Consider the following 24,673-nt stretch of genomic DNA (forward strand, 5'->3'; position numbering starts at 1 on the left):
AATAATCTTCAAAAAAATTGAAAATGCTCAATAAAGCCATTTTTGAATCCTATAAAGGAAATTTTTAAATTTCAGAAGTAGTTTTTTGGAGAATTTGTTGATCAAGTGGTAAAATAAAAAATCAAATATCCATAAAAGCTCCACTTATTGTGAGTTATGTTTCTGTTTCCTTACCCTGAAGCGTTTTGCATCCGAAGGCTCGTCTTCTCCCCATTCATTCTGGTTGTCATCCATGAGTGAAATGTCCGAGGTGTTTTTCAGTGGCCTGTGATGAAGCAGAAAACCCAGTAAAAATCCATCTTCCCTACTGCTTCCATCTCATCCGAGCCACTCACCATTAATGGTGCAGCAATGCCGAAAAACAAAAGCATTGATTAATTCCATACCCCACCCCTCTGCCCCAACAAGTCAATTAATGCGGACCTAAACCCGCTATATCATTATCATTAATGATCCAGGCAAAACCCCCTTTCCCAAATTTCTCTGATCACCAGTTACACCCATTCTGACCATCAGAACTAGCCCGTCACCTGACCCGCAAAGAAACAGGTGACACCGAGCGCCACTGGTGAATAAACGGAAACTTACTTTAATCCCACGGAATCCTCTCCGACAGGCTCACGTCTCTTCTTCTTGCTGGTCTCTGTGGTCTTGAAACCCTCGGGGAGCCAGAGGCGCCCGTGCTCATGGCGGCGCTTTCGGGCAGCCACCATCCCCACTCCGAGGAAGGCCAGTATCCCTACGCCGCCCAGGACCAAGTAGATTGGGTAGAGGTCCTGTGAAGACGGAGGGTCCACACCGCCTGGTAGGAAAAGGGACAGCATGGTCAAGACGGGGCCAAGGAAGGGACGTGGACCGGCAGAGGATAGACCAGGACACCCAGGATCAGCCTGAGTGTTCGAGCAGAGCTAGTCCGGCTCTTCTTCGCCCCACGCTTCCCACTCCTAAACACACCGCAACCAGCAGCGAGCACCAGGAACTGACTGACGATCCTCACCGTTTGTAAAGCTAGCTTCTACTATCTATTCAGTAATAATCAGAATTGCTAACCACTTTTCATCAAAAAAGAAAAAAAAGGGATGGGGCGTGATAAAAAAAAAAAGAGAAAAGGGGAGAAAAAAGAACACCACCACCTCCTCTCTCCCTTTTCAACCCAGGGTACCAAGAGACAACTTTACCATTTCTTCTTTAAGAGAAAAAAAGGAGGGGGATTAATGAACTTCAAATTACTGCACGCGCTTTAAGCTGTAAAGACGAAGGATTTATTAGGATTTTCGAGATAACAAAGACTCCCAACTTCTAGCACACTCCCGATCAATTTTTCCCCTTCTCTTTTTTTCCACTAACGATTTTGAAATGATAAACTCCCCCAACCTAAACCCTCAGAGATGCATTAAGTCCTGGTATTACATTCAGCGAGGTGAAGGTTGCAGCAGCCCCTCACACTGTGGGATGAAGTGTGTGTGCGTGCATGTCAGAGTGTGTTATCTGTGGACGTATATGTGTACATGTCAGTGAGAGGAAGAGAGGAAGAGAGGCAGAGACAGAAACAGAGCGTTATATTGTGTGAGTGGGGGGGTGGATGAGTTGATTTGCAGCAATTAACCATTTTGGAGCCTGAAGCCAGTGGATTTACACACAGAGGGAAGGATTGATTGTTTAGGCCATGAGATTCACAATTGTACTTGTTCACCGCTGCATAACAAATACACAATCAAAGAGTGTTAGGGTTAGGACCCGACCAGGGGGCGCGGCAGGTGCTTTCAGTTTGAGTGTGCGTGGAGGAGCACGTGTCTTATCCACTTGTGCATGTATGTATGGACACTAGAGCCAGGCCTTAAAGGACCATACCAGTGGTGTTGCATGTTTTAGCCTTTTTACTACAAATCATGTTTGTCTTGCGTCACAACAAGTCACACTGTAAACCTTTCAGAGTTTTGGCTATGTGTCCCCTCATATGAAATCAATTACCAGACTCTTAAAACTTATTTGAGTTGTGCAAATGTCACAGAGAACATAAATCTGCAAATTACTTTTGCATGTTAATCAACTGGCAAACTCCAGGGCTGAAAAATGAAGCCAACGCAGAAGTACCAAAAACTGCAGTTCTTCTAATGGCCACTTGAGGCTGGCTCCAAAAGTGAGTCAATCCCCACAGACCCCCATGTTAAAATACCCAACTTTAAAGAGGAAATAAACACGCTTTGGTCTCTATAGCTAATTTCCCCTTCATGAGAACGGTATGTGGGGTGAATTTTTATGTAACACACATGGATCGGCATACGTTGGATACGCAGTTTTCAGCTCAGTGCATTGTATTTTAATAGTTTTTAGCCTGATTTTTACTGGCAGCAATTAGCATTACCACAGTTAAACATCGTGCTAACCAAGCCAGCAGCTAGCCTTAGGGTTAGCTCCACGCTCACGTTCAGATGTGGTCATGTCTGGCCTAAAAAATCCCAAATGACTACGGTGTCTTAGAAAGAGGAGTCAATAACCAATTGGTGATGCCATGGTGGCTACGTCCATTATATTATACAGTCTATGGGTTATATAACTCATATTAATAGGGCTTAAATAACTATGGATATGGCCGCTTTGAGTGACAGGTGTGTGCCATCTGTTGACAAGCCGCTACCACAGTTACAATGTTCATTAAGTAAAATAACCATGGCGTGACCCCAGATTATCAGACTATGGGTGTAGCTGTATTACAGTATGTTTGTATGTCTCTCTAATGAGTCAGATACTCAGCTTTCCCAGTTTTTGCTGGCGACAATTAGCATTAGCATTATGACAGTTAAATATAGCTGTAAAAACATTGTGCTAACCAAGCCAGCAGCTAGCGTTAGGGTTAGCTCCACCCTCTTGTTGAGATATGGTCACTTCTGGCTCCAAAAATAAAAAAACTGGAGTCAATGACCAATGGGTGATGTCATGGTTGCTAAGTCCATCATTTTACACACTCTGTTGTGTTAATACAGTAAAAGATGAGACTGATGATGTTCAGAGATTTTGTTGTCAACAAATTAATGAATCCCATAAAAAAAACAAAACCCACGTAATCTTAGTCTGTCTCTTAATAGTCATCTTAAAAGAATTGTAGTTTTATATTTTAAAAAATACAACATAATTCCCTCACACAACATGTTACTCAAATAGAAGTAAAAGTGCATTTGTTGGGGACTAGCTTCAGCGGCGAATGAATACACATTTGGTGCCCTGGTGAGTATTCCCCACAGCAGGGTATTGTATGTGGAATTGAATCAAAGTATACTGCAGTGCCCAGTCTTATCATGATGACGGAATATGTTGCCCAGAGCCTTCGTGTGTTTTTAGTAGTGATAAAAAAAGTGCAGTGTCCCACTCAGTGACTTAACGTCCATTATAAAGACTTTTCAAGCAAGTTTCACAAATCTGATTATGGATTCTAATCCTGAAATGAAAAGAAACCAGTGGATGCTGGGAATCATTGGGAAACTACATCCAAAATATATTCAATTATGACACAGCTCTGGATTTAAAAACCTGCAAAACCTTCAAACATGCTGGCACGGTCTTTTAACTTGCATGTATATTTATACGTTTTCTTTGATTCATGCAGACTTGTATGGAATGTACTCACTAAAAACAGCTTCAATGGTGTAGGGAACATCCAGTTTGCCACTGGAGGCCAAAGCCCCGAGGAAAGCTGCGGCATCATTGGTGCTCTGGAAACACTCAGTAGACTGTTGGAAGCACTGCCGGTTGTCCACCTCCAAGTGGACGACTGAACTGTAGAGAGAAGAGAAGCACATACAGAGGTCATGTTGAATCAAAGAGTACAGACCATATTGAAACTTATTTTGTACAGTAAATCCTCTAACACTACGCTACAGTTAAAGAATGAATCATTTGAGAATATTCATGCTCACCCTTTGATCTGCAGATGATCCAGCTCCCTCTTCATTCTCTGGCTCCCGTCTGCCTCATCATACAGGCTCCTCTTCACCACGTTTAGAACCTTGCCAGGAACCTCTGACCAAGAATCCACTGAGCGCTTCACATTGTACTTCTTCAGCTCATGTTCGTTTCCATAGTATGGGTACACCATCATCTCGCCCTTGGCGTCCTTCCTGAATATCACGTTGGTGCGGAGGACGTGGCTCAGCTCGCGCAGGAAGCCGAAGGAGTTGTTGAGGAGGTGCTCGGGGGTGATGTGGACCACCAGGACCAACTGGCCCACGGCAAGCTTCTCGGGCATGTTGTTGGCACAGTCCAAGCCGTCCCACCCACACTCGGCATTGTTGCAGCCCTGGTCGCAGTGGCCGTCAGCGTAGTGGTCCTTGCAGTACTGGTCATACAGAGGACTGGAGAAAAAAGGTTGAGTTAGATGTATGGTAATTTAGATGTGAACTTCATGCTGTTGGGTTTCATGACTGCTTATATGACCTGTCGTACCAAACACTATTACACGTCCCGAAGCTTTAGAGAGGTTAATAAAAAGCGAGGGTGTCCAAGAATGAAGCAAAGAAACACAATTATTGACTTATCCCAATACTTGATCAATACACTTCCTCAAATTCTAATTAAATATATAGATACAAACAGCACTCACTTGCACTGTCCCTCCAGATTCTGACAGTCAAAGCCATCATAGAGACATCCGGCGTTGTCGCACTGTGAATCACACTTTCCGTCGTTGAAGTATCTCCAGCACTGCAGCGAGGACGAGCAGTTCTTCCACGGATCGTCAAAGTTGAGCGAGCAGTCCCCGTTGTCCCAGCCGCACTCGTGGTTGTTACAGAGGACGTCGCAGAACTTGTTGTGCTGAGCTTCCTCGCACTGCGGGATGTGGCAGCTGACGTCCACGTCGGACGGCGGCGGTTCGATGTTGTTTCCAAACCCGCCCTGGAACTTGGGATCCAGAATGTGGCATAGAAGACCGTTGAAGTATTTGGGGCAGACGCAGTGGTAGAACGGTGCCTCAGAGGTGTATTCGCACGTGCCACCGTTGTAGCAGGGGTTGGAGTTACAGGGGCTGTCGGTGGGATACTGGCACTCGGGCCCGGTGAATGACGGGGTGCACAGACACTTGGGACTCTTGTGGCCGGAGATGCACGTGCCTCCATTGCGACAGTGGAGGCTGCCGCAGGCCTGGGCGTCATATTCACATGTGGAGCCAGTAAAGCCCTGGACAAAAAAAGGATTACAATTTTATTCTAGTAAATACTTACAGGTCATTAATTCAATTTTCTATTTAAACACATGCTTGCATTGTGGGGTGTAAGATTTGTGTGTGTGTGTGTGTGTGTGTGTGTGTGTAGGAATGTGTAGGTACTCACAGGGGGACATTTGCAGATGAAGCCATGTGGGGTGTTGCTGGCTACAGCGCAGGTCCCTCCATTGCGACACGGTTTTCCCTTACATCCATCAAACACTGTGTCACAGCGCTGACCTACAGACGAGTCAGACATGAAAAATGTATTTGTTTATTATTTTCTCGATTAATTGTTTGAGCAAATAAAATGAAAGTAAACAATATAATGTGCCCGTACATTATCAAATTTCTTCCTCCGTTTCTACACTGACTCAAAATGTCTGACAGGTTTCCTCCTGACCGTCTGTGTACCTGTGTATCCAGTGCGACACTCGCAGCGGTAGTTGTTGGTGAGCTGGATGCAGCTGTGCGTGCCCAGCGGGTCACATGGGTTGGACAGGCACTCGTTGACGTCTCCCTCGCAGCGCTCCCCTACGTATCCTGCAGGGCAGGTGCAGTGGTAGCCTCCCACTCGATCCACACACGTCCCTTTGTTGAAACACTTGGGCTCTTTGGTGACTGGGTCGATGAACGGGTTGCAGTCGTCAATGTTGATCTCACAGTGCACACCTGGAGGGGGTGGTAGGGACATGTAGAGTCAGCTTTCAATAGTTTAGAAACATTTGACTAGATGTTTTTGCAAAATTGACCAGATAAATTGTTTTGTTTGTCGAACTTAAGGATGTTTAGATATCTTTTAGAGTTAGCTGAGTGAGAGTATCAGTTTACTCCGTTTCCATCTTCAGTCTGCCATTGCGTCCAGTCTAAGCGATTTCTGTGGGGGATGGGGATTCGATTTTGCCTAACCAATCACTACAGACCAACACATCCGACTCAATCTAATATTATTCTAAGGCCACACTGATGTATAGCCATGCCAATGCACCTGTTTTGCCGCAGTTTTACAAGTAGAGCGACAAAGAGTACAACAAGCTACATGGTTAATCAATATTCCCCTGTGGCGCCCTTTGGTCATTTTTTATTTTAACCAAGAAATCTCTGTTTCATGTCCTGATGCCAGAAGAATCAGTCAGCTCGAACTTGGTGGAGTGGGCGGATCCACACAAGAGAGCAGCAGAAATGCAGTTTTAGTTTATGCACTTCAATATCTCTCAAGTAATATCATTATCGCACTATTTAACGTTGTAGCATATGTTCCTCATATTTTACAGCCCTATTTTTCTTATCAAAAATTAGTAGACATTAGGTTATGATAAATCCATCCATCCATTTTCATCCGCTTATCCAAAGCCAGGTCACGGGGGCAGCAGGCCAAGCAAAGCACCCCAGACGTCCCTCTCCCCAGCAACACTTTCCAGCTCCTCATGGGGGACCCCAAAATGTTCACAGGCCAGATGAGATATGTAATCCCTCCAGCATGTTCTGGGTCTGCCCTGGGGCCTCCTACCAGTGAGACACGCCCAGAACACCTGTATGCCCAGGAGGATCCTGATCAGATGCTCGGACCACCTCAACTGACCCCTTTAGACACGAAGGAGCAGCAGCTCTAGTCCGAGCTCCCTCCAGATGTCTGAGCACCTTACCCTATCTCTATAGATAAACTCTAACCCTAAACTGCAGTGATCAGTGCTCTCGTGCAGCAGGGGTAACGTTTAGATAAAAGGATATATAAATGTGGTGAGTTCATTATGTCTTGACATCTTACAGGACTTGTTGTTTCACAGACAAATTCACAGACTTAAAAAGAGTCACAAATAAATATTGAGTGCTAAAACAAATTCTAAAATCTGGCGAAAAGCAAACAAATACACAAAAGTAGCCTTGTAAATCCTGAATCTAAAAAAGGATCTATCTTGAGGTGGATTTTTGCCCAACTTTACTGCAAAGCTTCTAACATTTTTTTTTAAGTTTCTTCTTCTCCTGTCTCCAACAACATGTTGGCTTTCTTGGGATACACCCAACTCCGCTGGCACTTTGGGCTGACCTACAACACACACTCCCTTCATGTGTGAGGGGAAAAATCAATGGCGTATTTGACAAGAAGAGGAAAGGATGGAGGCAAGACGGGAGGAGGAGTTTTGCAGACATGCCCCGGCTGCTGTTAAGCCCTAATTAATGAAGCGTGGAGACAAGAGGGAGAGGATGGAGAGGCAGAGTGGTGTGGAGGAGTGTGCGTGGGGTCCGCTGACCTTGGGTTCCCCGGGGACAGGAGCATTTGTAGGTATTGATCAGGTCAATGCAGGTGCCCCCGTTCTGGCACGGCTGGGAGAAACATTCATTGATCTCGTCAGAGCAGTTGGTCCCCACGTATCCTGGCATGCACTGAGAGAGAGGAGAAGAAGAGGCAGAGAAGGAGAAAGAAAAGGAAGGAAGAGGGAGAAGAGAGAGGAAAGTTTAATCAATGTCTGACATGAAACAAAGATGGGTTTTTGTTTACCTGGCTGTTTTTCTGGCCTCCATCCTGCCAAGGCCAGCAGATCCTTTATTCCAGAGGAGATTAACATAACCAAGCTGTTTGTCTTCTATTTATAACCAGGCCTCTTCATTAGGACTGCCTACTGTTGTTCAGCTGAGAGGACGCCTCTTTACACCCAAGCATTTTAACAAATTTATCAAAGAAAATTGAGTTTTATGATTTAAAGAAAAACTTAAACGACGTGTGCAACTTTGTCGAAGTTAGATGACGTAATGAGACCTTTGAAATGTCAAGTAGAGTGGCTCAATTTGCAAGTAAAATCAACTTCAAATTAAAAGATGATTTTCACCGGAAAAATGTCAGCACACAAATATATGTTTAACTAAAATATCTACAAGTTACTGTAAAAGGTAAAATAACATCTACCTGTATATAAATCTTTCAACTGCCTTGAGTTTATACCTGTTATGGATCTATTTAGACCTGATACATTCTGATAATAAAATACTGCATTGACATGATTACAGACATAAAACATGGAAAGTCCCCTTTAAAATTCAGACTGGTTTCATAGCTACGTTTACTTTGGTGCTGTTACCTTGCAGGTGTATCCACCCAAGAAGTCAGTACAGGTGGCTCCGTTCTGGCAGGGGTTCGGGGTGCATTCGTCCACCTGCTCCTCGCAGTAACTTCCAGTATATCCAACCTGGCAGTGGCAGTAGTGAACGTTCCCTGCATCCAGACACTGACCCGAGTTACGACACAGATGGGCGACGTCGACTCCTGAGTGAGAATGAGACAGTGAGTTTTTCACCAACATGCTAATTCACACTCTGTATATGATATTGTGATTTTAATATGCAATAAGGAGAACGCCGACTTACCTCTCTGTTTGGCTGCCACCTCACAGGAGACACTTGGGACGTCACAGTAAAGCCCCGTCCAGCCTGTCATGCACTCACAACTGTACGTGGTTCCTCTCTGCCAGCATGTTCCCCCGTTCTTACAGGGCGATGAGTCGCACCAACGAACCAAGTTCTGAAAGGTGCAAACACACAGAAATCTATAAAGTAACGTACATTTTCCCAAATATCCCAGAATACTTTGATTTGGTGGTTATCAGGTAAAAAGAAGTATATAAGTCTATAATAAAACTGATGGCTGGCTATGGGTGCTGGTTTAATCCAAGAAAGGCACAATGGTTCCTCCAGTTGGGTTGGATCACGTTCTCACAACAAGCTAACCATACCAATCTCCAAAAGAGTTTTTTTGTAAACCGACTGAAACCCTGGCGAGGTAGTTGTTCTGGTCCACATACTATTGCTTTTTTCACACCTGCCCAAATGAACTGCATCAAGGGGGAAAATGCTCCAGGATTTATTTCAACCAAACAAGACAGGTGTGAAAACGCCTTAAAAATCAATTCCTTTTAACTTTATCCCATTAAAAGTATACTGAAATACACAGGCTAACTTTAAGCCCCTCTCCGTCCTCCTACCTGACAGTTCAAACCGATGTATCCATGTGGGCAGGTGCACTTGTAGGTGCCGTAGCTGTCCTGGCAGGTGCCGCCGTTCAGACAGGGTTTGGAGTCACACTCGTTGATGTCATGCTGGCAGTAGCTCCCAGTGAAGCCCGGTGGGCATAAACATGTGAAGGTGTTGATGCCGTCCATGCAGGTGCCGCCATTAAAGCAAGAGCTGCGGAAAAAAAGAAAAGATAGGAATGTTTGTATAAAATTCAGCTAAATGAGATTTAGGGTACTCTGCAGCTTTTTAGGAAGAAGGAAGCAAATCAATGAAACTCTCATTACCTGAAGCTGCAGGTAATTCACATCTGATTTGTTCAAAGAAAGTTAACTAACAACAAATAGCTTTTTTCAAGCAATGCCCTACTTCATAATAAACTCCCACCTGGGAGTTTCATCGATGATGCTGAGGGAAACCAGTCTTGGCATGTTAACAAACAGCTCTACAGTTAGAAGCTCATGTTGAGTACAAGCTACTTAACCTGCTGTTGAAGGGACAGCTGCAATATAAAAGCTGTTGAAGTCAGCTGGAACATCTATGCTCCACCAGAGGGGGCAGTGGTGGACAAGAAAATGAGGACTACATTAATAAGTGGATGAAAGTGAACCTGTTGATCTGAACACATGTCTCACTCACCAATCTGTGTAAATACACACAAGGACCAGAGTTCACCTGTCTGTCTTATCTCTTAAAACAAAGCTCTGTGGTCTGAACGTGATACTCTGAGCTCTTGATATTACTGTGACACTTTGTGATGTGTGATCTGTGTACCTCTCAGTGCAGTCAGGAGTGTTGTTTTCACAGTGGATCCCACTGAAGCCGGGCGGGCAGGTACAGGTGTAGCTGTTGACGCAGTCAGTGCAGTTGGCTCCGTTCTTGCACGGGTTGCTCTCGCACTCGTTGATGTCCTCCTCGCACTTTGTGCCCCGGAAGCCAGGCAGGCAGGTGCACAGAAAGCCGTTCACCTCGTCCTTACAGAGGCCTCCGTTGCTGCAGGGATCTGTAGAAGGATAGACAACAGAGGGCATTTGACTTAGATCAAACAATGCTTTTGGAAGTCTTTGTTAAATGCAGCTTTTGGTCTTTTTTCTCGAGTCTACATCATATCAATTAAACAAAAGAAGTAAAGGAAGAGAGACAGGAGAACATACTGGGCTTGCAGTCATCGATGTTGTCTTCGCAGTTGCGTCCGGCGAAGCCCGGTTTGCATGCACAGCGGTAACTGCCCAAAGTATTCTGGCAGGTTGCTCCATTGCGACAGGGATTCTTCACACACTCTTTGATGTCCACCTCACATGTTTGGCCTTGAAGGGGTGGAAAGAGGAAGGTAAAGTAAATTTCCCCTTTACTTTGAAATAGAGGTGAACATATGGGTGATAGGATGAGATAAGACAACACTTAGATGATCCCCAGGAGGGAGAAGAAGTATGTAAGAAACATTAATTTCTGGACTTCTAGCATGTTTGTCCATATTTTAACCTAACACAGCAGTATCATTCAGTCAGGTGCTGGTGAAACCCAGAAAAAATTAAAGAGAAAAGGGTGTGTCAAACACTTAAACTCAGCTTTAGGGCTGTTCAAAATGTTTGTCATTTATTCCAGCATTTTTTGCACGTCAGTACTGGAAAAAAACACCTAAAACTGAAGTTCTATAATGGCCTTTTCTCTGGAATATGTAGCAGAACTGTGCGACCTTTCCACTGACAATTAAAAATATGTAAATTCCTTTAGGATGCACAGGTATGCAGACATCAGAGGTCGACTGATTGTGGATTTTTAAAGGCCAACATGATGATGATAGTTTGGAACAGGAAAAAGCCAATAACCCCCAGGGGAGTGTCAGAAATAACACACGACTGTTGAACTGAACATCTGAGTCAAAGTGAATTAATCAATAAATCCAGAACTGAACATCACACTTACATTTTTTAGTTTTTGAGCTATTATATTTCCCCAGTGACATTATCTTGACTTCATGTATGAAGCCTCCATGCAAAACAGTGGTCAGAGATGGGCAGTATTTCTGTTAAGATAAGACTGGGTCAAAAAATTGTATATGACTGGAGTGTGTATGAAATGCTGGAGTGCTTTTAATTTGAAACAGGAAGTGGCAGCATTCACTCAGAGCCGCTGTTGTGGTCCAGGCAAAAAATTCATGTAAATTCATGTTAAAACGAAGAACAGTCCACTTCGACACAGCCACACAGCAGAAGGGACGTGCTCTCTGGAGCTGAACCCACTGATCAGCTGCTTTTTGCTCTTCAACACAACCCTCCCCTCTTCACCTCGGATTGGTGATGTACGTCACCGTATGACTGATGGAGACTGCGAAGCCATCGGCCACTATCAGAGCAAAGTTCTGCTGATAACAGAAGTTTGTAAAACGTCCTTTTGGCACCAATTACTCTGCCAAACCAGTAAATGGGTCAGGCTCTGATGTTTACCTTGCCATCCTTCAGGACAGTCGCAGGAGAAGCTCTGATAGTCCTCTGACTCCTGACACACTCCTCTGTGCTTGCAGGGTTTGGAGCTGCAGGGTGCCATCAAGGTTTCACAGTTCTCTCCTGTAACACACAAACAAAGAACACACACACCTTTAAGTAAATCAATCTACATTTCTAATGTGTTCAACAATAACTTCCAGCGTGTGATATCATGTAGAAGTCATGAACTTGGAGATAACCCAACCCAAATGGACACAGAATCATCTTTCAATCAGTGCTATCAGAAGATTTTAGCCAGGTTCTGTCAGTGTTAGAGGCCTGCAGAGACATTTCCCTATCTGTTTCCATAACACGCGGCTCGTACAGGAAGCCGGCTCCAGTTTCCGCCCATTGTAAAGCCATTTGCTGTTCTGTGAGACAGGAAGCAGGCAAACAGGAAATGTGTCAAGCACCCCGTTCCCACCCCGGCACAAGCAAAGGCCCTTTATTATTCAAAGTCCTGTGGATTTTTCCGAAAAGACGACTCGACAAATACAAGAAAATTTGCCCTTTCCATCATTATCTGTTTTGTCAAATAATAAGTAAGATGACATGAAAATATTTTCCAGCTCTCTTATCAGGCATGCTTGTGTATCACAGAGGAGCAGAGAGAGCCTGAGGTTCCCTGTCTTTGAGCCCTGAGGAAGTCTTGCTGTTGAACTTTACTCGACAGTTATTTAATCTGCCGCACGTTTTTCCTCTTTGCGCAACACAGGCTGTGGAAACCATCCCAACACTGCGAGGAAATGCCAGAACACCAGGCCAATACGTGGGTGTATCAAATATTTTCAAAAATATTTTCATACCCGTGTAAGGCAGGATGCAGTTGCACTTGTAGCCTGCGACGTCGTCGATGCAAGTCCCCTGGTTGAGGCAGGGGTTGGAGGCACATTCGTTGATGTTGGTCTGGCAGTTTGGTCCTGTGGTCAGAGCAGACAATATATAATACACACTTCAGTTTAAGTTGAAGGTCAACAGTCAAGTGGTGCGGAAATAAGTGTGGTTTGAATGAAACACTATACACAACGCATATACTGACCGGTGAAGCCCATGCAACAGGTGCAGACGTATCCGCTGGTCATGTCCTTGCAGGTGCCTCCATTCATACATGGGTTGGATTCACACTCATTGTTGTTGATGTCGCAGTTTTTACCGCTCCAGCCAGAATCACACAGGCATTTATAACTGACAGGAACAAAAATGTGGGAAAATCTCAGCTATAAATCTCTGTGGATACATTCATGTGCTGCTGGTTTTATTTTTTTGCAGCATATCGGAACAGTTTGTAGACTGCCTTACCCGTTAATCTTGTCCTCACAGTGGCCGTGGATGCAGGGGTTGCTGAGGCACTCGTTGACCTGGGAAAAGCAGGTGGCATCATGGTAACCCTCTGGACACACGCAGGTGAAGCCGTTGATGCCGTCGATACAGGTGCCGCCGTTGTGGCAGGGGTTGATGGCGCACTCGTCGATGTTGATGTTACACATGGTACCTAAGACAAAAGGAGATACGTTGCAATATTTTCTGGAGAACTTATAAAGCAACAATTTTCCACTTTAGTGAAATACTATCTTGCCTGGACTTTGCACACCAGGACCGTGTTTTTTGTTTGAAATTGTCGCACTTTTAAAAATAAATACAACCTCACGTGTCGATCCGGTTTACACACTGGCTCAGACACTTTTATCTTTACTTAAAGTTTTCGTAACAAGTTTGATTTTCTGCATTTTTCACACCCTTCAAAAGTGCTTAGAGAGTTGTTTGACCAAGAGGCAGGGACCAAAATGTGGCAGAACGTGCAGGACGCGTACATCTGCAACAAGAGAGAGGAAGCAAGGGAGTAACTGTGTCTTTTCATTTGGCCTCGTATTAAGAATTTTGGAAGAATTAAAACAATTAAACACACTTGACTCAGTGTGTAAGGTTTTGTGTGAAACAATCGGATGAGGGATTTAAAAAAATGCTTACGAAAAATACGAACAACAACAACAACATGGTTTTACGGGGGATAGGTTCAGGACAGTATTTCTTGGCAAGGTGATGTGAGGAAGTCATCGCTACTGGCCAAGAAATAGTCCCAATCATAAACCTCCTAACCCCCAGGCTAGCTGTTTGCCCCTGTTTTCAGTCTTTATGCTAAGCTAAGCTAACCATCTCTTGGCTGTAGCCTCATATTTAATGGACAAGTATGAAAGCTGTTGAACTATTCTTTTAAATTATGTAATCACATCACGTCTTTATTGGTGCATAGACGGTGATGTGATAAATGTACTAATTTCTGCAACACCAGTCAACAGGTCAGTTTTGTGAAGTAATATTTTAAATACACAACGGCAGCTCACAGAGCCGCTGCACAATGAAGTCTATATCTCAGTGCAGCCAATGTATCAATTTCCAGAAACATGAGGGGTTTTAAGTCCCCCTTTGTCGGCCACTTGAAGCATTGACGCCATTCAGCCTGGTGCCACGCATAACATAAAGGCAGCCCATTTAGCTTTAAAGCAGGGACCGGCTTCCGAGCTTTTAAAAGCTCAACTTTCAGGAATCTTTCAGGGAATCTTTTCTCCTGCTTCAAATCCCAGGTGACCGTGTGCGCCACAGAGTGTGTGTGTGTCCTCTCTTTGTGCAGGGAGGGCAGCTTGCGGTGTCCTAACAGCAGCAGGCTGGGGACAGGGTGGAGCTGGAAAGTGACACCGGTCGAGCCTCAGAGGAGCGTGCTCGCTCGCTAGCCATCTGTCACCCTCCCACATCAAGACCCTCCGTCCATACATTCGTCCCCCTTCGAATCCTGCACCTTCATTTTGTCTACTGGTCACCTGAGACAGGAGCCACATTTAACTTAACTGTACAGCTGCAGAGAGACTTTCTTCCTCCTACTTTATTCGACCATTTAGTGTATGTACATATGATCTAAACATTTGTTGTCTTGATTATTTATCTATTTCATTTTGTTTTTTTTACTAAATATCTCATATTCTGATATTACCCGTAATACTGACCCAATATTTTACAGTCTACACATTTATTTGTATTTTTTTCCTATTAATTCGTTTATTTTTGGCAGGTTTTTCCTTACTAATTATTTATTTATTATTTTTTCATTATTTTTTAAATTATTTTTTTATTACTGTATTTTTTCCAAATTTGTCTGTAATTTATTGCATTTTGTATGACTTTAAAAAGACCTTAAGACAAAAATAAAATATCAGCACTCATGCCAATATTTATTGCTTTATTTGATTTGATTTGGGAGAAGATGGCAAAGTTGTCCAGTCATTCAGAGATAAAATAGTTGTTTGAGTGATACTCTCACTTGTATATGGACATTTTTAGAAATGTCTGCTATTGTTTCCAATGCTATTTGTAGGCATGTGCTTGTGTGTGAAGGGCTGTCTTGCAAACTTATATATATGTATATAAATGTAAAGAAAATTGGTCACATTTCATAAAATACTGGTATATTTTACAGGCGTAATGTTTGTCATCTTCATCCAATTCCCAACTTCCCGCTCCCTCATCAGAAGGCAGTAAAAAAATGTTACCCTGTAATTTTAGCTTTAGTAGAGAGAGGAGGTTGAGCTGAAACCTCTGCCATCTTCAAGACTGAGCAATAACACAGCCCGACGCTCTGTGACAAGTTGCTTACCCGTGTATCCCGGTTCACATGCGCACTCGTAGCCATTGATCTTGTCGATGCAGGTCCCGTAGTCACAGGGATTACTCTTGCAGTCGTCAATGTTGATTTCACAGTTGATTCCTGTCAGAAAAAAATGCCTTTAATAACCTTTAATGTCAGATATAAAAGCTATGACTGAATCTCTATGTGTGTGTGGGGGGAGTTTTACCTGTGGTGCCTTTGGGGCAGCTGCAGATGTAGGCGTTCTCTCGGTCCTGACAGGTGCCGCCATTCCTGCACGGCTGGCTCAGACACTCGTTGATGTTGGTCTCACACAGCCGGCCGGTATATCCAGGTCTGCAGTGGCAGCTGAAGGAGGCCAGGCCGTCAATGCAGGTGCCGTAGTGGCATGGGTCTGAGTAACACTCGTTAATGTCCGTCTCACAGTGTCTCCCAGAGTAACCTGGAAAAAGAGTTGTTTTCTTTTGAACTGATGGGACACATTTTGAATTACCTCAGTCATGTTTTTAGTTTTATTTCTACATTTCCAAACTTTCCACTTCCTTAAAAGTTTCTGCATCTCTAATTTCAGTTTTTGTTAAAACTTGTATACCTTCAGTGCACTCGCAGGTGTACTTGTTGGGTCCATCTGTGCATTTGGCGCCATTTTTGCACGGTGTGCTGGCACACTCGTCGATGTCTATCTGGCAAAGGTTCCCAGTGAAGCCTGGAAAAACAACAAGAGGGTGTTACTGTGTGCGTGTGTGTGTACAGACATGGCTACTGTGTTCTCACCATTTCAAACCAGTCCCACTCATAATCCTGAGCCCACACTCTAAGAGCTCCCAACGTATCAGAAATCTGCATGTTAATTAACAACTGTGCAACACTACAAACTCTCTATTTTCCTTTTCACTTCTTTTCAGCACGACTCCAAAAGGAGACGGGAGAGTGGGGGGGACCGATTTGTTCAAAGCGGGGGGAGGGAGGGAGGGAAAGAAATGAGGGAAGAATGAAAGTTGCGAGGCCTCCTGACCAAGGGTTGAGAGACAAAGGAGGGCCTGTCTGCTCAACGCAACGCCAAACTGAGCCCGTTGCCTCTTTTGTCCCCCCAAAACTTTTCCATCACAATGCGCATTCTCCTGTCTTGCTTTCACCCCTTCTCCACCGACCCCTCCACTCTCTGCCCGCCTCTGAAAAGAACCGGCTTGACCTCTGACCCTCCGCCATTCAAGCTCCTTGTCATTCAAACTCAACCAGCAGGCTTTCTCCTTTTTCCTGGAGTTATTCTCATCTCAGATATTTTCCTCTCGTCTCCCCTCTGTCACATGATGGTACAGTCCAGGGACTAGCAGGATGTTGTCTGATGAAGAGATAAAGCCCCCCCCCTTCTCCGCCTCCGCCTCCGCCACCTCCACCTCCACCTCCACCGCAGGAACACACAGGTGGTTTAAGCTAAAAAGACAGACTCAGTTGCAGCTAATCCGGTGAGGAAATATTTGTGCGGCTGATTTCTCCCAGTGGACTTTGCTGAAACCATTCACTGAGGACTTAAACGTAGACACAGTGGAGACATGCATACATGTGTGTTTTCAGTTAAACACGTATGTATGTACATACATATAAACTGTGGCTGGAAAGTATCAGAGGCTCAGAAAAAGAAATAGCTGCTAAGTAATAATACTTCTTCCTAAAAAGACACTTATGGGTTTACAAATCAGAATTACTGGCTTTATTAATGGATAATAAAATACTTACTAATGCTTTATAGATCACTTTTGAGACACCAATAACAGCAACTTTTGGGTTGCCAGGTTGTGGAAAAACCAGCCAAAGGGCAACACTGCCACTTTAAAATCTGGAATTTTAATACAGGGTTTATATGTTGTAACTATTTGAGTAATTTGATTAGAACAAATTTTGGTGTTTGTGTTGTTTCCTCTTTTCTCCTTAGTAAACATGCCATTATAAATGTTTATAATTATTAATAAATGCCTAACAGACTATAAATAAATGAAATTTCCTCCAGATCCTCCTATAGCCCTCTGACAGAACGTCAAACAATCTAATCAGTCAACCCAAAAGTTATTTTCATGAATGGCTTAAAAGCACAGACAGTATACCACCAAGATATCACCCATCGGTTTGTGGACTCTGGTTTTGAGGCCTCAATTTTGGCATTTTGGCTGTCGCCATCTTGGATTTTTGGAGCCAAAAGTGGCCATATCTGGACGAGAGGCTGGAGCTGTGAATCTGACTAAGAAGCTGAGGACACTATCTGCAAACAGCCTGTCACCCAAAGCAGCCCACCTTTAATTACGTGTAACTTTAAGTCTTAAAAAATGTAAACTGGTGAGTTATAAAAAAAATTCGCCCCCGCTAGTGTTGTCATTAATGTTGAAATTAGCTGTAGAGACCAAAACAGCTTCTTGCACCAGGCTGTAAATGTGTTTATTTCTGCTGTAAAGTTGGGCATTTTAACATGGGGGTCTATGGGGATTGACTCACTTCTGGAGCCAGCCTCAAGTGGCCATTAGAGGAACTGCACTTGGGCATTGGCTTCATTTTTCAGGCCCCGAGGTTTTCACTCGCATAAAACTGATCTATGAAGTGGTTATAAATAACATATTAATCATTATTAAAGCCATTATGATCCAGATTTTTCATCTCACAGCAATTTTATCACCTCTCTCTTCCTCTGAGCCCCTGATATTTTCTAACCAAAGTGTTTGTATGTACATATATTAATTTAATGAGGGTGTCTTATTAGGAAGTGATACAAACCTTAGATTTTTCAGCAATGACTAGGGCTGCAAAATTAATTGAAATATTGTCAAAATCGCAGGAGATGCAATTTTTTGTTATGGTAAAATACAGCATTGTGGTGCTACAGAGATGCCCCTGCAAATCATACTCCGGACGCATGGGAGCATTTTTGAATCAGACCCCCCAAAAATCACATCATCGTTTAATTTATTTGTTTTGTTTTGTTTTCAGTGAAAATAAATTATAAAAATTACCATTACACTACAGTTGTGACTCATATAACATGGTGATTGCAATATGATATTGTTTGCATATTGTGCAGCCCTAGTTATGACCATATACCATTTTTTCATTTTACTATGTTTTCATGGGACTACTATAAGGAATGCAGCCTGAGGTGACATGCATTTTTGGCTCTACATGGTCGGCACAGCCTTAAAAATGGAACGCTAACCACACATAAACTGCTCGATCAACAATAAACAAAACATAAAGAAGAAACCTCAATAATCCAAAAGTGGAGGATCAGCTGTTTGCAGACCGAGAGGGAAAAACAACACTAGTCTATTCTTCTGTAAGCCACGCTGCCAGTTTCCAGCAGAGGGAGAGACGCCGGGGAAAAACTTTGGCGGTACAAATTAAGTGGGTATTTTGCCAAGAAGCAAAAGTTACGTTTCCTCGAAGTTCACTTACAGTGCCCTGTGAAGGAATTTCCTCAGATGCATACATATACATACACACACAAAAGCTAAAGCGCAAATGTAAGCATGCGCAGGCATACACACATCATGCACCTCAGCAGCCAAAGAGGGATTTATCCCCAGACTGCTGGAATCAGACATTTCAATGGCTCTCAGTGGGGTTTCCATGGCTATTCCATGTACAGAAATAATAAGAGGGGACCCTCGCCTCAGGCCTGGCTCGCAACGGGGACAAATTTACATCTCAAGCAGGGCGGTTAAGACCCCTTCCCCTTCTCTACCCCTCCCTTCCTGCTTCAGCATAACGGTCTGTGCATCCCACCCCCCCTCCGTCTACCCTCCCAAAACAACACTTTCACCACCACCACTTTGTGCCGCTTCCTCACATAACCCTCTCTCACTGTCACACAGAGTTTTCTTAGGCGTTAAGCTCTTGTGTTCACTCTTGTACCCCCTCTATCAATTCTAAAGCTTCCTTGTTGGGGTGTCTCTCTTTCTTTCCGTCTCTCCTTCTTCCTTTCTTTTTCCTCTCAACAGGAGGAATCCTGCCTCTCTCCACCCAGGACGCCTTTGATCCACCCGACTCAGAGCTTCTCTATTTTCCTCCCCGAAAAAGAAAGAACAGAGGAAAAAAAAAAATCACTTCCACCTCAATGATCCCAATGAAAGAATGCAAAACACAAAAACACATTTGGGGAGTTTGAAGATCGTTCCTTTGCTTTCTTCTCTTCTCTCTATCCAAGATTCAATAGCTGCATTCCTTCATTTCTGAACAAAACATCAATACCTCCTGTCCAAATAGTGTAACTCCAATGGCATTTCTGGCAAAACAACTAAGCTGCCCTCAAAATAGACCAAACGACTACCTCATTTGCCACCACAACACACAGAATGTCATTTTATAGTACCAGCTCTGCCGGCTATTATTAGCTCTCCCTTGTTCCCACTCACAATGTTTAGATCCACAAGTTTCTGCTCACTCATCAGACTTTGTAAAAGGGATAAGAAACTTGTTTCAAAAGTTCAAACTTCCTCAAGCCTTTCCCTATAGATTTTTTTCCTCCCTCTCCTCCTCGATCGCTGCGTACGTTCTGGGCTACCCGGGCCTGCGTAAGCCTGCCTCAGGGCTGGGATTAGTGCCCGTCCAGAAAGGTGTTTTTGTGTGTTTGTGTTTGAGTGAAAGAGAGGGAGCGAGGTAGAGAGGGAAAGATCGACCTCCGTGCCCCCTGGCCCCATGCCTCCTCCTTCCCCCTCCCTCCCCTCCCCCCTCCTCTGCGGCAGTACGGCAGCCTCACCTGTGGGGCACTGGCAGTGGAAGGCGTTGATCTTGTCGATACACTTGCCATTGTTCAGGCAGGGGCTGCCGGCGCACTCGTCCGTATCGATCTCGCAGAACTCCCCCTCGTAACCTGGCCAATTAGCGAGGGAGGACCAGGAGGGAGATGGATTGGTTAGACAGAGACACAGAGAGAGGCGTTTTCACACTGCTGTTACATCTATACTGCTGGAACGGGTTTAAATTACACACAGACTCTATATGAACAGGAGTAGGACTGAAATAATCATCCTGGTTTAGTTTAAGTTGAGTTCAAATTGCTTGTAACCAACACCAACAGATGCTCAGGCCGTGTCCACACGTACACAGGTACATTTGATAACGTAGCTTTTTCTATGTATTTTGACCTTTGTAGTGAGAGAGAGATTAATTGTTTAGTTGGTACAGTGTCAGAAAATTTCTGCGAGCCCAAAGTGACACCTCTAACTGCTTCATTTTATCCTAACAACACTCCAAAAGTAAACGATTTCAATTGACAATCATATAAAACTGAGTGAATCAACAAAATCCCCACATTTGAGAAGCTGGAAACAGATATTTTTGTCTCTTTAGAAAGTACTTTAACAACTGTGAGCCCATGTGACTTGTTTCTAAGCTTTGGTTGAATGTAATGAGACAATATGAATCTATACAAATACTGTAGTTTAATGAAGTGAAGTTTCCACCATATTTTGATGTAAAAGCTGATTTATAGTTGTACATTTTTTCTGCATACGCCTACGCCGTCGTGAGCAGTTATACTGATGCAATTACACCGCCAAAACACTAATCGACAGTTAAGTTTCTAAGCTGCTGTGTTGAGTTTCTGTGGAGTGCAGCGAAGTTTGATGGATTCAGTTAACACACATAAAACACACATAAAACATGACTTAATACGAACAATGTTACGTTACATTTCTGGGCAGGTGGACATCAGGCTACAGCATATAATATGCATCTAAGCAGAGCCTATGTCATATATTTAATGCAGAGGTATAAACCTGTTTTAACAATAACAAATTCTAGAAGTGATTGGACAAAGCAAAGGGCTTTGAAATGGGTTAAATGTCACTCTCAGTATCAGTATTCTCTGTAACAACTCTCTCAGGTTGTCTTACCTGGCATGCAGATACAGTGGAAGTCTCCTATTTGGTCCAGGCAGGTGGCCTCATTCAAGCACGGGTTCGACATGCACTCGTTGATGTCCAGCTCGCAGCGCGGCCCCACGTAACCCCGCTGGCACTTACACTGGAAGGAACCCTTGGTGTTTATGCACTTCCCTGCGTGCTCACAGGGGTTGGAACCTGTTAAAACAGATTAATTCTTTTACTTTACTTCAACAGGCTGTCTTGTACGTACACGACCTAACAAGGGGCATGACAATGAGATGATTTAGGTGGTTTAATGTTGTTTGATGAAGCCAAACCAAAGCCTCAACTGTGTGTGATTACGGCAATAATACCCCTGAGGGTGTCATTTACTGCGATTATGGGCACAATTATGGGCACCAAAGTACCCATAATAACAGGAAAGAATGAGCTTGTATTGTGGCTTGTATAAAAGAGTTACGAATGCATGTGTGATGGTTGAAAAGCTTTCTTGACAGTAGTTTGGAAAAAGTGTCCTCAATCATTTAGATCTTGGGGCTACAACTAGACAAACAGAGTTTGCAGGACAGGTTGTGTGAGTTTTACCCAGTGAGCACTCGTCGACATCCTGATCGCAGGAAGCTCCGAAGTATCCCGACGGGCAGGTGCAGAAGTGATTTCCGCTGACGGGGTTGGTGTCACAGTTGGAGCCTTTCTGACAGGGGTTGCTGATGCAGGCGTCATCCAGCTGGCACAGCAGTCCTGGGACACAACACAGAAAATAGACTTTATTATGCTGGAGCGACACACCCTTCTCTACAGTATGAAGTATGGCAAAATGTAATAGGAGGTTTAAACGTCCCTTCAGTAAAACAAACTGATGGATGTTATCACATTAGCTGCCTCTAATGACAGTGTTAACTAGTGACAGAAGTTAACTGAATGTCAAAGTGTGAAAAAAATATAAAATGAGTCATCTGTAAACTGCAGAAAACACCCTCACATGCACACACATGATCAGTTTATGACACCAAAACCAGAAGAGAAACCAAACATCAGCATTTATAATGTCATTTTCTCTAGTTTGAGCATAGGCGTTGACTTTCCACACTTTAATTTTAGTTTTTTTACTTCCTGTGCCTTTCACACCCTAATACATAGTCATTTTGTCGGAGACAAGATAATCTACAAAATTTAAGCTGATAGGGCTGCTGCATTTTCATATAAAGCCATTTTCTGCCAAGTATTAAAGGGACAATCCACCCCAAAATCAAAATTACAAGTTTTTCCTTTTACCTGTAGTGGTGTTTATAAATCTAGATTGTGCTGGCGTGAGTTGTCGAGTGTTGGAGATATCGGCCGTAGAGATTTTCTGCCTTCTCTCCAATATACTAGAACTCGATGGCATTTGGTTTGTGGTGCTCAAAGTGCCAAAAAAAATACATTAAAAAACTAAAAAGCAATGTCTCTTTCAAAAAAAATCATGACCCAGTAACTTCAGATAATCCACAGACCTTGTTGTGAGCAGTTTCATGTAGGAACTACATTTCTGTCGAACTACACCTGCTACCTGCATCACCGAGCAACACTGAGCTAGCTACCATTACAGCTCAGCCAAGGAGGACGCCATGATGAGGCCACTTGTCCATGAGAACATCCATTCTTCTTTCTGTGTGGTGATACAGTTGGCAGGTGTGGTATATTCATGACAATGCAGACATCTCTAGAGCCGGTATCTCCAACGCACACCCAAAAAATCAAGTTGATAAATAGCACTACAGGTAAGAGGAAAAATGTTGTTTCTGAGTTTACGGTGGACTGTCCCTTTAAGAGCTAAATAAAAATCAAAATAAAGATGTAAATACCTGTGCGTCCATGTGGGCACTCGCAGTAAAAAGAAGCTACGCGGTCATGACAGGTGGATCCATGGTGACACGCGGCACTGGCACAGTCATCGATGTTCTCGCTGCAGTCGTCCCCGGTCCAGCCGTTCACGCACACACACTGGTAGCTGCCGTACGTGTTGTGGCACGTGCCACCATTTTGGCAGGCGTTGGGCATCAGCTGGCACTCGTCAACGTCTTCTGTGCAGAGCTGACCTGTGGGAGGACGAGGGGTCAGAGGGTTAAAGTTGGTTCATATCCCAACTATATCCCTATTAAATCTGATTAAAGTGTAAATAACTCCTGTACTAGAGCATCGATATACAGACCTGTAAATTCTGGTTTACACTGGCAGTTGTAGGTGTTGACTCCATCCACACATGTCCCTCCATTCTGGCACTCATGACCTGGACAGTCGTCAATGTTGTGGTTGCAGTTTTTCCCTGTAAAACCTTAAAACATAAAGTGAAATATAAGCATCAGACTCGTAGCAGGGGGCTTCAGATTTTCAGTTACTCGTTTCTCCTCCATCTCCAATTCACGACAAAGACAGCGAAACTTCTCACAGTTAAATGTGGTCAACTGTCTTTTTCCTTCCAAGAAAGAAAGGCAGCTGTACCCTCCTGTGGTCTGTGGTTAACTCGCCATTTAATGACATCCTCTCTGCTATACGGTTACACAAGAGGCAACCACTGGACTGTACATGTGGCATGTTGGGTAATACAAATCAAAACCAGTACAAGTCATCGCTGCCACGGAGTCTTTTTGGTCATCTTTAATGTTACTGATGAATTCAAAGCATGCAGCTGATAAAGCTGATTGAAGTTTTAAGTGAATTTCAGGGTGGGAATCTGTGGGCACCTCACGATTCCAGGCTACAATATGATTATAAAACAATTAACAATGCATCTTGAATAATCAACATTTTTGGTCTCTATACAGGATTTATTTTTTCTCAACTGTGTGTCTACTTACTACTTTTAAAACATAGCCGATTTGTTCATTCAGGCAGGGTTCACCCTGGACAGGTCACCAGACTATCACAGGGCTGACACACAGAGACAGACAACCATTCACACTCACATTCACACCTACGGGCAATTTAGAGTCACCAATTAACCTGCATGTCTTTGGACTGTGGGAGGAAGCTGGAGTACCTGGAGAAAACCCACGCTGACACGGGGAGAACATGCAAACTCCGCACAGAAGGGAGTGCAAGTTTCAACCCCCCACCCCAGGGTTCGAACCCTCTTGTTATGAGGCAACAATGCTAACCACTGCACAATGGCACGGTAACCTATTTGTAATTTTCCATAACTAAAATAAACACATGACTTTACTTCTACTACTTTATATTTACGTCCGTTACGTTTCACGATACTGTTGGTTCAGTTGCAGCCTGGTCTACAAAGTTGTTACAGGAAGTCATGTCAAGAATTGGGTTTTAAATTTGCGGTTATTGACATTTCTGCCTCGACACATAATTCATAAAGAGAGAATTGTGATGCATCGCTTTTTTCCCCCCACCCCTAATGAATGATTGTTTCTTTCAACTACTGTGCCTTTACACAAATATATTCAAAAGGATGTAACAAGATCAAAGAAATCGTCATTGC

The 24,673-nt window shown here is 43.7% G+C and overlaps 1 protein-coding gene across 2 annotated transcripts in view; it reads right to left on the bottom strand.

Annotated features, from left to right (window-relative positions):
* LOC126394847 (neurogenic locus notch homolog protein 1-like) overlaps window positions 1-24,673 on the bottom strand; it is a 52,349-nt gene that overhangs the window by 5,696 nt on the left and 21,980 nt on the right. For both annotated transcript variants that reach the window (XM_050051965.1, XM_050051964.1), the window contains exons 5-29: window positions 23,387-23,509; window positions 23,040-23,273; window positions 21,781-21,936; window positions 21,205-21,390; window positions 20,067-20,180; window positions 15,918-16,031; window positions 15,534-15,767; window positions 15,335-15,445; window positions 12,988-13,180; window positions 12,728-12,873; window positions 12,495-12,608; window positions 11,650-11,769; window positions 10,357-10,509; window positions 9,977-10,205; window positions 9,175-9,376; window positions 8,561-8,714; window positions 8,275-8,459; window positions 7,450-7,582; window positions 5,612-5,869; window positions 5,325-5,437; window positions 4,598-5,172; window positions 3,915-4,349; window positions 3,626-3,774; window positions 589-802; window positions 175-265 (exon numbers count right to left, since the gene is read on the bottom strand). In XM_050051965.1, the coding sequence (XP_049907922.1) occupies window positions 175-265; window positions 589-802; window positions 3,626-3,774; window positions 3,915-4,349; window positions 4,598-5,172; window positions 5,325-5,437; window positions 5,612-5,869; window positions 7,450-7,582; window positions 8,275-8,459; window positions 8,561-8,714; window positions 9,175-9,376; window positions 9,977-10,205; window positions 10,357-10,509; window positions 11,650-11,769; window positions 12,495-12,608; window positions 12,728-12,873; window positions 12,988-13,180; window positions 15,335-15,445; window positions 15,534-15,767; window positions 15,918-16,031; window positions 20,067-20,180; window positions 21,205-21,390; window positions 21,781-21,936; window positions 23,040-23,273; window positions 23,387-23,509 (4,736 nt within the window). The remainder of the gene's footprint in view (window positions 1-174; window positions 266-588; window positions 803-3,625; window positions 3,775-3,914; window positions 4,350-4,597; window positions 5,173-5,324; window positions 5,438-5,611; window positions 5,870-7,449; window positions 7,583-8,274; window positions 8,460-8,560; window positions 8,715-9,174; window positions 9,377-9,976; window positions 10,206-10,356; window positions 10,510-11,649; window positions 11,770-12,494; window positions 12,609-12,727; window positions 12,874-12,987; window positions 13,181-15,334; window positions 15,446-15,533; window positions 15,768-15,917; window positions 16,032-20,066; window positions 20,181-21,204; window positions 21,391-21,780; window positions 21,937-23,039; window positions 23,274-23,386; window positions 23,510-24,673) is intronic.

Source organism: Epinephelus moara, chromosome 8, assembly GCF_006386435.1.
Source record: "Epinephelus moara isolate mb chromosome 8, YSFRI_EMoa_1.0, whole genome shotgun sequence".
Lineage (NCBI taxonomy): Eukaryota > Metazoa > Chordata > Actinopteri > Perciformes > Serranidae > Epinephelus > Epinephelus moara.